The 11,258-nt window shown below is 34.4% G+C and overlaps 3 protein-coding genes across 4 annotated transcripts in view; 1 reads left to right on the top strand and 2 right to left on the bottom strand.

Annotated features, from left to right (window-relative positions):
* The window catches only part of LOC106320509 (MADS-box protein SOC1-like), a 7,745-nt gene extending 6,366 nt beyond the window's left edge, over positions 1 to 1,379 (top strand). For both annotated transcript variants that reach the window (XM_013758879.1, XM_013758880.1), the window contains exons 4-8: positions 346 to 407; positions 506 to 605; positions 708 to 749; positions 832 to 873; positions 1,161 to 1,379. In XM_013758879.1, the coding sequence (XP_013614333.1) occupies positions 346 to 407; positions 506 to 605; positions 708 to 749; positions 832 to 873; positions 1,161 to 1,256 (342 nt within the window). In that variant the 3' untranslated portion in view covers positions 1,257 to 1,379. The remainder of the gene's footprint in view (positions 1 to 345; positions 408 to 505; positions 606 to 707; positions 750 to 831; positions 874 to 1,160) is intronic.
* Positions 1,380 to 3,283: 1,904 nt separating this feature from the next.
* LOC106320508 lies at positions 3,284 to 5,313 on the bottom strand. The gene is made up of 7 exons (XM_013758878.1): positions 5,052 to 5,313; positions 4,926 to 4,957; positions 4,606 to 4,703; positions 4,439 to 4,521; positions 4,093 to 4,170; positions 3,897 to 3,998; positions 3,284 to 3,763 (listed from the first exon to the last, which is right to left on the bottom strand). Exons 1-7 carry the CDS (start codon positions 5,136 to 5,138, stop codon positions 3,509 to 3,511), a joined length of 735 nt encoding a protein of 244 aa, XP_013614332.1. The 5' UTR covers positions 5,139 to 5,313; the 3' UTR covers positions 3,284 to 3,508.
* A 331-nt stretch (positions 5,314 to 5,644) lies between these two features.
* LOC106320507 (probable fructokinase-7) lies at positions 5,645 to 7,296 on the bottom strand. Its single transcript, XM_013758877.1, has 7 exons — positions 7,190 to 7,296; positions 6,879 to 7,084; positions 6,579 to 6,791; positions 6,316 to 6,513; positions 6,091 to 6,231; positions 5,895 to 6,011; positions 5,645 to 5,816 (listed from the first exon to the last, which is right to left on the bottom strand). Exons 1-7 carry the CDS (start codon positions 7,209 to 7,211, stop codon positions 5,682 to 5,684), a joined length of 1,032 nt encoding a protein of 343 aa, XP_013614331.1. The 5' UTR covers positions 7,212 to 7,296; the 3' UTR covers positions 5,645 to 5,681.
* Between the last annotated feature and the right edge of the window lie 3,962 nt (positions 7,297 to 11,258).

The following is an 11,258-nucleotide window of genomic DNA, read 5'->3' on the forward strand; positions in this document are numbered from 1 at the left end:
GGTCATCTAAGACTGTTCGGAGTAACGAGAACGCGAGCGACTTCATGGCGTCGCTTTAGGAAGGTCCCTCTGAGAGGTGGGACACAGCGACTTCGTGATGTCGCTCCAGGAGGTCGCTCCCATGCTCTGCTCGTTTAATGATCACCTATTTCACCTCCTTTGAGCTCCAAATGTCTCCAAGAACTCCATGTGGCACTCCAGTACCTAATAGAGACTCATGTATGCAAAATGCAACCTAAACATGTCTAAATCCTAATCTCTATGATGAAAATGTTTATGAATGAATGGATAAAACAATGCAAATATGCAAGATATCAACTTGGTACAACTATTTTGGATATACAGGGACTAAAGAAGGAAATGGTGACAATGGTGGAAAAGATTGAAATGCTTGAAGTTCATAACCAGTTTGTATCTCAGTTGCCATATATATATAGTTTTCTACATGTTAATACTGGTTACTAAAAGAAGTGTGTTGATTTTGAAATGTCGCTTAATTTGATAGGAAGTTGATGGGGAAAAGTGTGGCCTTTTGTTCTTTACAAGAACAAAAGGAAATAGCCACACAGATAGAGAAAAGCCTTCATATTGTTAGATCAAGAAAGGTTAGAAACAATGCATTGATTAATGTGTATATATAATGAGATGATTCTTTCGTTGTATGAGTACTTACTTGTCTTTTGGATCCTGTGTTGGATTATTGGTAGGCTAAATTATATGAAGACGAGGTAGAGAAACTAAAAGCCAAGGTTAGAATAGTTACAATTTGATTTTTGTGGATCGGTTCTCCTTTGTCGTGGATATTTATTGAAGTCTCTTGTTGAAAATTAGGAGAGGGAGCTCAAGGACGAGAGAGTCAGGCTTAGTGGAAGGGTATGTACCATACCACTATTACCTATATGTGCATCACAGAGTCATCAATACGTACAAATTGATTTACAAAACTCATTTACACATTCACAAAATGAATATAACTTATGTATTGAAAAAAACGGAATATGGCATTCATGTATTCGGTATATATTTTGCCCAAAATGTTTTATATTAGGGTTAATTACTTATTTATCTACACGAGGGTTTGAGTTATGACTCTTTTCTTTTATTTTCACTAATTATTCAAAGCAATAAAATAACTTATATACACTTTTAATATATGTCAGGTAGGAGAAGAACCAAGCGGGATGCCATCAGGAAGCAAAGAGAAAGAGGATGTGGAAACTGACCTTTCCATCGGATTTCCAAAGAGCCGATCTTAACATTCTTCTTGTTCCTTAAATATGATATCGAGCTACTTATTATCTCAGTGGATATGTGTATATTTATAGGTCTTGTGTCACATTTATACTGATAACTAAATGAAACTATTCTCTTCGAACTAAGTACTTTGATTTTCATGGGCCCATATCACAAACAATGTAATTAATGATACATTTTTGTGTGTGGAAGTTCTCTTAATTAAGCTCGTTTTAAAGAGTCGAAGACTAAAAATTTTGTTGAATGAACTACGTCATGACTCATGAAATGTTGAAATAGATTGTGGTCACTAGAGTATTTAACCAACTTACAAAACTCCAATATCAGGTAGATTGCGGGATTAAGTGTTCAAATTCAATGTTCTGTGGTCACGATAAATATCATAAACATTTAAAGCTTTCAAATATTGTCACATCAATTAATGGTTGCAACTGGATTATTAATTTTTGGAATGTAATAATGTGGAATGATTTATTTCATTAATTCTAAAAAACTATTTGACATGAATAGAATTGATCAATTTCATCAGATAAAATACAAAGATAATCATTTCATAACATAAATATAAAATGAACTAATTCATATCTTTCAATATATATGTGTGTAATGGAATGAGATGATTATGTTGAAGTATTGGTAGGATACATACTATGTATACCAAGACATTCTGGATTTTTTCTCCCAATTAAAATTCATTCATAAGTAAAATATCAATATTCATATAACACCTGGCGAGAAAATGAAATAGCCGCATAAACAAGAGCCAATAGAAAGTAGCAACCAGAACTAACATTAAGGCGATTGAGGCGGCTTAGGAGTGACTCAAGGATATAATAAAATCTACACCACCACTAGAACCATTCATTCATACGGTTAAAATCATTCTGGTTATAAAAAACACTTGTAATTTCGTTTTAAAGAAATTTCAGTTCCTACTTCTGGAGAAAATATAATATTTAATTTTTCAAGAGAATTTAAATGGATTCGTATATTATAATGTTTTATGTTGTAACTGTATATTAGAATGTTTCTGTTCTATTTTATCAAATCCCCATAAATATAATTGTGAATGGTGTTTGGCTTGTTCTTTCTATTCGAAAACCTGGTTCTTGGTGAGCAAGAAATTGTTGCGTCTCTTCTAAGCTCATTACTGTCTTTTAGTGATTGCTTCTTTGTTCTTCACCGAGTTTGTTATATCCAAAACCTATGACTCTCTCTCTCTCATTTATTTTACTATCAGCCTCGCCTAATCTCTCGGGCTCCGGTTCTTCTCTCGATCTTGTCTAATCAGTTTCAGCCTTGTACAACCAAACTCTTCACCAAAGTTAAGCAAAAAACAACCAAACTCTTCATGCTCTTTCTCTTTGTTCAATGCAGTTTTTTTGCCTGCAATATTCTTTTCCCAATGTCTTCAAATTCTTTCCATATAAAATAATTAATTAAGATTGATTGTTTTAAAGAGGAAAATTGCAATGGAGATTTCATTAAGAACTGATTATTGTGATGGTTTATTAAAGATTGATTATGGTGATGGTTTATTATTTCTTGTCAGCTTTCAAAATGATGAATGTGTGGTAAGAACGAAAGGAGCATGCAATGGAAATGAAAAAAGGTAGTTAGGAGAAGATCAGACATTACAAATGACCATTATTGCATATGAGATGAAGACAGGAGTAGAAACTTAAAAGAGAGTGACAGATTAGAGATCTTTTTATTACTCAGCAAAAACTTGTTAAAACTAGAAAACAAAGATTTTGCGTGACGTCGTAACTGGGTCTCACTTATGGACTTCAGACACACATTGGTCACAGGTTCACTTATTTCACCATTGTTTGATATACAGAAGAAAAGGAAAACATTAAGACTTCACTGTTACTCTTTTGACCCCCATTTCATTTACAAACTCTTCAATGTGAGATCAGTTTCAGTTATATCTGGCTGGTTTCAGAAGAGCTCAAATTGAATTCATATCTATAAACTTTATCTGAAAGTCAAATCTTATGATTACTAGTCATATTGAAACATACCATAACCAATCAAACCCCAATCTAATCATCTTACACAGTTCACAGATCATAAAATCAATAAAGATGATGATTAAAGAAGCCAAATATGATTGAATGGTTTTACTTGTCAGTAACACACGAGTAACTGAGAGGTCTCTGTAGAGCTATAGGTCCATTGATGTTAAAAGATAAAGAGAAACTACCTGGTAATTTTTGGATGTGTGTATTGTAATATATGTTTCAACTTTTCAGTTTCTACCATCCACATCGAATCCAGCACCTGTCCAACCTCCTCTACCTTTGTTCATGATTCCAATTCCTCTTCCCCTTCCTTGAATCTGTGGTTTCTTCCTCGTTTTTGATTCTCCATCTGGCCTCTGTCCTTGTTCTTTACCTCCCTCTTCCTTCCAGTTGTCATTAACTGGGTTTTCCGGGTGAGTCTGATTAGCACTGGCTGCTGCTGGTAAGCTGTCGGCTACAGATTTAGTCTCCGGTTCATGGACCTAATAAGAAACATTCAACATCTTTTTATGTATCCGCTTATCAACAAGCAAATATATTTGATATTATTGTAACATTTGCCAAATAAGTTAGGAACATACGGAATACATAAACTTAGAAGGAGAGATAGCTTACTTGCTGAATAGAAGTAGATGATGATCTATTTGGATTTAGCGCTTCTAGTCTTCTTTTCAGTTCCTCAAGTCTGGCGTACTGAGTATTGCTGCTTTCTTGTACCTATCGTTAAGGTTTAGAAAAGATTGAGATTTGAATGTCTTTCAATAAGGAAAATGTAATTCCCATGACTGGTTTTCGAGAAAGATATTTGTACCAGACTGTTTAAATCATCGCAAAGGCTCTGCTTTATTGCTTCTTCATCTTTGACAACTTTTGATGCTGCTTCATATGCCTTGAGAAGACAAAATAACTTATATATAAGAAGTAGATTCAAATAAAATAAGAGAAGAATTGTGTGATTAATTAACAATCTCTAGACTTCAAAGGTCAGGATAGTCAATCTCAAGAACAATAGGAGATGAAATGGAAAGTAAAACCAAGAGCATAAAAAAAAACTGTAAAATATCTACTTGTGCTCACATTCAACCTAAAACAACTAACTATACTATTCCAAGTGAGAGAAGAAAACATTGAGATACATAAACGAAGAGGAAAAGAACCTTGCGGGCTTCATCTTCTTTCAACTTAGCAGCATGGATCTTTTCAGTACAGGCTTCAATCTTCTTTCTCAAGTGTTCCAGCGCTGAAGACAAAAGAATAAGACAAGTAAGTCAAATCGGCAAAAGGCAGTAAAGGAGTGAGAGAGAGAGAGAGTTGGTGGTAATACCAACTTTCTTAGGACCAGCAGTGAGTTTCATCTCCAAGGTGAGGTTTCCAAATTCCCTTTCGACATCCCTTATCTTTGAATAGTTCTCCTCAATGTATCTGACTCACAAACGAAGCTCTCTCTCTCTCTCATTAAGCAGAAGAAAAAAAACTAACATTCAATTCTTAAATAGAGAGACTCCAGTATTCTCAAAGAGACTAGGATCACAAGGAGAAGAATGCAACATTGACAGAATCTCAGATCGCAAGATGCACACCACATTCATTCTTAAATAAAAAAAATCAAATCGATCAAACGAAATTCCAGAATCAGATACTTACTTCCTCAACTGAAGTTGTTCTTCCTCGATTATCTGGTTTCCATAAACAACAGAGATTCGCGATCAATCAGTCGAAACGGAAACGAAATCACACATACATCGAGATGAGTCATTTGCTAAAGATTACCTTCTCAGTGTAAGCAATAACAGGAGCTTCTCTTGCTAATCCGTCGGGACCTATCTCTGCCTTCAGTTTTGGATCCGACGCCATCATCTCCTCTTCAACCACCGCTCGAATAATGCCTCGACTTCTTCTTCTTCCGATCAAAAATCAAACTTCTTCCCCAATAATAAGAGTCTGGATCTCAGAGGAGAGAGTGAAGATGGAGAGAACGTGAGAAGTGAGAACTATCTATCGTCCCTGATTTTGACGGCCAAACATTAAAAAAAAAAAAGTTCGTTAAGTTCTCACGCAAGACTCGACGTTCCGACTCTTAACGCCGTTATATTTGTAGTATGTCGGTTATACCCCCAGCCTTATTACCAAGTTTGACTTTATTATATTTTATTTACGGAGTTGTCACGTGCTACTCACGTTCATAATATTTCACTAATAGTTCGCTTCGGCATTTTCATCAAATAGAGTGCTTGTCGTTCTCCGCCACAAACAACGGCACACATTTCATAGAGCAGAAATTTTGTTCCTTGTAGAAGAATCTAACTCAACATTCTTGCGTTCCTCCAAATTAGGAACAAAAGTACAGTGAAAAAGTAATGAATTGAGTCATTCGAAAAAAAAAAGACTTTTTGAGCATTTTTAGGAGCGAGAAGAAGAGAGAAGGTCTTGAACAGCATTCATGGTGGGCATAGCTGGAATGGCTCCTCTCTCTGTTGCAGTAATAGCTCCACAAGCGTTTGCGAATAGAAGCGCCTCTCTTAGCTTCTTCTCATCCTGCAAATATCAGTCTATATAAGTTTAAAAGCCAGATAATGTAATAATTAAAGAGATAACAAGTGAGCAAGCAAGTACATTGAGAATGGTGAGATCAGAAGCTAAGCTGTTCAATAGACCGCTCACAAATGCATCTCCTGCACCGGTTGTATCAACCGCTTTCACTTTCACTCCACCAACTTTACCTTTAAACTCCTACAAGACAAATATTATATCTACAAGAATTAGTAAATCTGATATGGAAGATGAAATGTTAAAAAGGACAGGCAAAAACCTGAGTGAAGTATCTACAGCCATTAGGTCCTTCTGAAACAACAAGAAGCTTAAGATTTGGATGAAACAGCTTTTGCAACACAACTTCATCATCATAAGGATCATCTCCACCAGTCAGGAACGTTATCTCCTCCTCACTAATCTAAAAACAACAAAGACTTGTGTCATTTTCAGTACTAGTGAAATGATCTGATACTTCACCTCAAACTTTATAATGCTACACAACCTTTATAACATCTGCTAAATTCCATATACTCATGATCTCTTTCCTCGCAGCTTCCTCTGATGGCCACAACGCTAATCTCAAATTCGGGTCATACGACAAGAGACTCCCTGAGGCTTTAGCGATTTTCATAGCAGCGAGCTGAGTCGACCGGCAAGGCTCCTCGATCAAACTGATAGATCCGTAATGAAAAATCTTGGCCTGTAAGAAGCCAGTCCACTTAGTCTCATTGAAAACGTGTGGATCAAGAAAGTGAAAGTCTCTACCTTTTGGATTAGATTCTTGTCAAGCTCAGACTCCAAGAGACGCATGTCGGCACTAGGGTGTCTGAAGAACAGAAACTCCCTCTCTCCGTCACCTCTCAACGTAACAAAGGTGAGAGCGGTGCGTGCTTCGTGGTCGAATCTCATCCCGGAGCTATCCACATTGTTCAGCCTTAGAATCTCAGCTAACATTCGTCCAAACTCATCATCACCTACCTAAAACAAAAAAAATCGAAAAACTTTTAATATCTGGAATTTTGATTTAATAAATCAATAAAATTGTGAAAAAAAAAAAGATGAGACCTTTCCAACGAAAGCAGAGGAGCCACCGAGTCTAGAGACACCAACGGCTACATTAGCAGGTGCACCTCCTGGTGCTTTCTTGAAAGCTGGTGCTTCCGCCAGCGATACACCTCCCACCGTTGGCACGAAATCGATCAGCATTTCGCCGAAACAGACCACGAGAGTCTCTGAACGTCCTGTGTCGATCGCTATATTCTTGAGATCACCTGAGATATGAAGCAAAACAGAGATCTAAAGGACCAAAACCCAAGAATATATGTCATCAAGAACATAAGAAGAGAGAAGCGGTGCAAGAACGGTTTCAAACGAACCTGAGATGGCGTTCTCACCCATTTTCTTTTAGATTATTTCCAGAGATGTTCAGATTCGAAAGACAAGACGGAAACGGAGGGAGATGAAGCGAGAGGAGAGGAGAAGATTTGAAAGTTTGTTTTGGTTGGTTAATTGGTTAGTAGTAGAGATCAAGAGACGAAGTTGGTTAATGTATTAGTTAAGTGATCATGTAATGACGTACTACATTTTGAATATTCCCGGTTTAATAGAAATCATTTTAAAGCACACAGAGACACACGTATGTAGCTCGCTCGTGTGACGATGGTGTGAATGTAAAACCTGGATCGACAAAAATATAAATCATTTTCATAAATAGAAGGAAGTAAATGTTTAAATGACAATTTATTGATAGACAGTTCCTCACTTCTACAGTCCAGTTATTTATGTTAGAATGCATACAGCGCTAGTTTTAAAAAAAAAAAAAATTACTAGAATGTATAAGAAAAGTTGGTTTATTACTAGAGTGTTATACATCTTTTAAAAATTATTAGAGTGTTTAGATACCCCTAGTAAATGACAATAAAGGCATTTGGTTAGTTTTTTTTTAATTGAAATTATTTTTAAACATTAAATTCACATCACTAATTAAATATCCACATCAGTAACAGAGAACAATCAATCATCTCTTTAATTACATAATGTTGAAAAAAAAACACAACAACACTGCACAACTTCGTCGAAGAACTAAAGGAACCCTAACCGCCTCTTCCCTGAAATCGTCATCGACATTGTGTTTACTTCGTCTTCCTCGAACTAACTTTCTGTCTTGTCTTCTTCGATATCGTCTTCCCTGAAATCGTCGTCTCCAATCGTTTTTACGAAATATTTTTTCGCTGTAATCGTCTGAAATGAAATCATCTTCTCTGCTGTGTTTTTCGAGTTTGTGGCTGAGTTTTAATTTGTGTTGTGGCTGAGTTACTTTTCTTTTACGGCTGGTTTATATATGCAGTTTAGTTTATATATGCAGTTGTGGCTGAGTTACTTTCCCCCAATCTCCGAAAACCTAGCTATAAGAAGTGTGCATTCCGAGGAGAAAAGACAAATACATTCCAAAATTCCCAGATCGACAATTGTGGGATGTATTTAATTAAGTTTGTTTGTGATTTCATACCCATATTTGGATAATCTAATTTTTTTCAGATCTGAGTGAAAAAGAAAATTGAACAAAAAGAAAATGAAAGAGATGAAAAGAAGTGACGGATTCAGCAGAGACGACATAGAGGAGTTCATTGAAGCTTGGATACATGGACGAATACCGGAATGGTGCAGAAAACATGTATTTTTGGTTTTCTATGTAAAAAACATAACTCACCCATGTATTGTGTGTTTGATTTATGTTATGTTTACACTACTCAGCCGTGTCGTTTATATATCTCAGTCGTGTCGTTTACATAACTCAGCCATACCTCAAACATACCCTAAAATCAAAAAATGTTTAGATATCTCAACCGTATCGTTTAGATAACTCAGCCGTATCGTTTATATAAATCAGCAATACCTCAAACATACCCTAAAATCGGAAAACTGAATTCAAGTACTTTAAGAAGTTATATTGAAGATCATCTTATCAATATAAAGTGAATATAAATCAACTGAATGTGTATAGTTTCTTAAACTTCAAGTTGAGACTTTAACTTGATCTTGAGATATATGTTCTCTTACAATCACTTATACAATTCTGACTTACAAAACTCTAACTTTAATCTTTTCTTAAATATAAACCTCAAATCATAAACTATAGAATTATAAAGTTATAAAAATTTAAAGTTTATCTTTGAACATTAAATCCAATATTTTTATTATTATTTAAAGTTTACGTTTATAGTTTACGTTTATAGTTTAGAGTTAAACTCAAATTTTAATCATTTAAAAAAAAATTTAATTTAAAGTTCCATTTTAAATTTTGATTTAAACCAGTAACTACATTTTTTTAAATTTAAGCAATTTTTAAAACAAATTGAAAAGAGCTAAAATTACAAATTATATTGCTTTTTTCATGACATTTTATTGATTTTAGTCTAGGGGTTCAAAATTTTCAATATAAAATTATAATATTTTATAATGTCTTAAAATTTAAACTACAAATATTAAATATAAAATTATAAAGTTAAATATATTCAAAACATTATCTCAAACCATATCTATTTCGAACCTTTAACCATAAACCCTGAACCACATACTTTGACCTATACCATAAAACATTAAACTTCAAACTTTTTAAAAAAATTAATTAATCATCTACCATAAATTCTAACTACAAATGTTAAAACTCTAATATTTTTGTTATTTAAAAATACAATCTTAAATCGAAACCCAGAACACTATATACCAAACCCTAAACTCACTCAGTTATATACCATAAACTTTAAACTTCATATTTAAACCATACATCAAAAAATCAACATAAAATCCAAGTTTTAAAATTTAAAGCTTTATCAAAAATACATTTTAATATAAAATATAATTTTAACCATCAAAATTAAAACATTAACCATTGATTGTTTTAATCTAAGGGTTACAAATCCATCTAGTGATTATCTTCTAACTTCTTTCTCATTGGTTAGATTTTTTAGTACAAGGATTACAATTCTTGACCATTGATTAGTTTTGATCTAATGGTTTAAAATTCATTTTTTTTCTTCACATTCTCTCGTCTATTTGACGTCTCCTTCTCCTCTTCTCTTTCTTTCGGGAGTTCTTTTCAGTTCCAGATCTTCTTCATCTCTCTCACTTTTTGTCTTGTAAACAAGAGAGATTCAAACATTATCATTCATTTCTTATGTCTTAGTATATTTGGTTTGTAAATCTTAGAAGTGAGAGAAGAAGAAACGTCAAAGAAGAAAAGAAGATTGTCGGAGAAAAAAAAAAGTGTCGAAGAAGACTGGTCTTCGCCGTCAGTCACGGATATTGAGCTCGTCGCCATCTATACTTGCCGACGTCGTCCTTGTTTCTGTTTCTCAGATCCATTTTTGTCGGTCTCCATCTTCACCGTAGTCGCCACTTCCACCACTTGTCACCACACTGGTCACCTCTCTCTCTTTCAATCTCTCTTGTTCTTTCTCTGTATTTTGAATTTGTTCTTGTTACTAGAAGGTGGATAAGGCAGATGAGCTTGATGGTGGAGGAGATAACAAAACCGTTGTGTGGCTTGAAGACGTCGGAGCTCTCGTGGTAACAAGACTGCGGTGGCGAAGGAAGAAGACAATAATGACCTCCCACCTCTCGTGATATGGAAGAAACACATGGTGGTTTAGTTAGGTTTAGATTTTGTCGACACAGCTGCAAGTTTTTTTGTTTCTAGGTTATAGATTAGGGTTGGTTTATAATTAAACTCAGTCGTAACGTATGCATAACTCAGCTGTAAGTGTGCATAATTCAGCCGTAACGTATCCGGATGGTATAAGCCAGTCGTAATGTTCCTATAACTCAGCCGTTAAGTGTAATATGTTTCGCGACATTTCGTATTTTGGGCGGGAAAAAATCATTCATTCAACTCTGAACACAATATTAAAACTTTAATATTTTCTTAAATTTAAACCTCAAACCCTAAACTATAGAACTATAAAGTTATAAAAATTATAAAGTATATCTTTTGAACACAATATTAAAACTTTAATCTTTTCTTAAATTTGAACCTCGAACCCAAAACTATAGAACTATAAAGTTATAAAATTTATAAACTCAGTCGTAACGTATGCATAACTCAGCCGTAATTTGATTATAACTTAGCCGTAACGTATGCATACTCAGTTGTAAAGTATGCATAACTCAATCGTAACGTATCTGAATGGTATAAGCCATCCGTCCTATAACTCAAGCCGTCAAGTGTAATTTGTTTCACGACGTTTCGTATTTTGGGCGGGAACAAAATATTTTGGGCGGGAACAAACTCATTCCTTCAACTCTGAACACAATATTAAAACTTTAATATTTTCTTAAATTTAAACCTCAAACCCTAAACTATAGAACTATAAAGTTATAAAAATTATAAAGTATATCTTTTGAACACAATATTAAAACTTTAATCTTTTCTTAAATTTGAACCTC

This window comes from Brassica oleracea, unplaced genomic scaffold, assembly GCF_000695525.1.
Source record: "Brassica oleracea var. oleracea cultivar TO1000 unplaced genomic scaffold, BOL UnpScaffold00946, whole genome shotgun sequence".
Lineage (NCBI taxonomy): Eukaryota > Viridiplantae > Streptophyta > Magnoliopsida > Brassicales > Brassicaceae > Brassica > Brassica oleracea.

Bases quoted from the DNA above. Each gene is read 5' to 3' on its own strand.
- LOC106320508 (XM_013758878.1), bottom strand. From the start codon at position 5,138: ATGATGGCGTCGGATCCAAAACTGAAGGCAGAGATAGGTCCCGACGGA. The intron at 4,171-4,438 runs GTTCTTTTCCTC...TGTCTTCTCAAG, and splicing joins AAGAAGATGAAGCCCGCAAG to GCATATGAAGCAGCATCAAA. The intron at 3,999-4,092 runs GTACAAATATCT...CCTTAACGATAG, and splicing joins GCGATGATTTAAACAGTCTG to GTACAAGAAAGCAGCAATAC.
- LOC106320507 (XM_013758877.1), bottom strand. From the start codon at position 7,211: ATGGGTGAGAACGCCATCTCAG. The intron at 7,085-7,189 runs GTTCGTTTGAAA...TTCATATCTCAG, and splicing joins GGGTGAGAACGCCATCTCAG to GTGATCTCAAGAATATAGCG. The intron at 6,232-6,315 runs GTTGTGTAGCAT...TGTTGTTTTTAG, and splicing joins ATTTAGCAGATGTTATAAAG to ATTAGTGAGGAGGAGATAAC.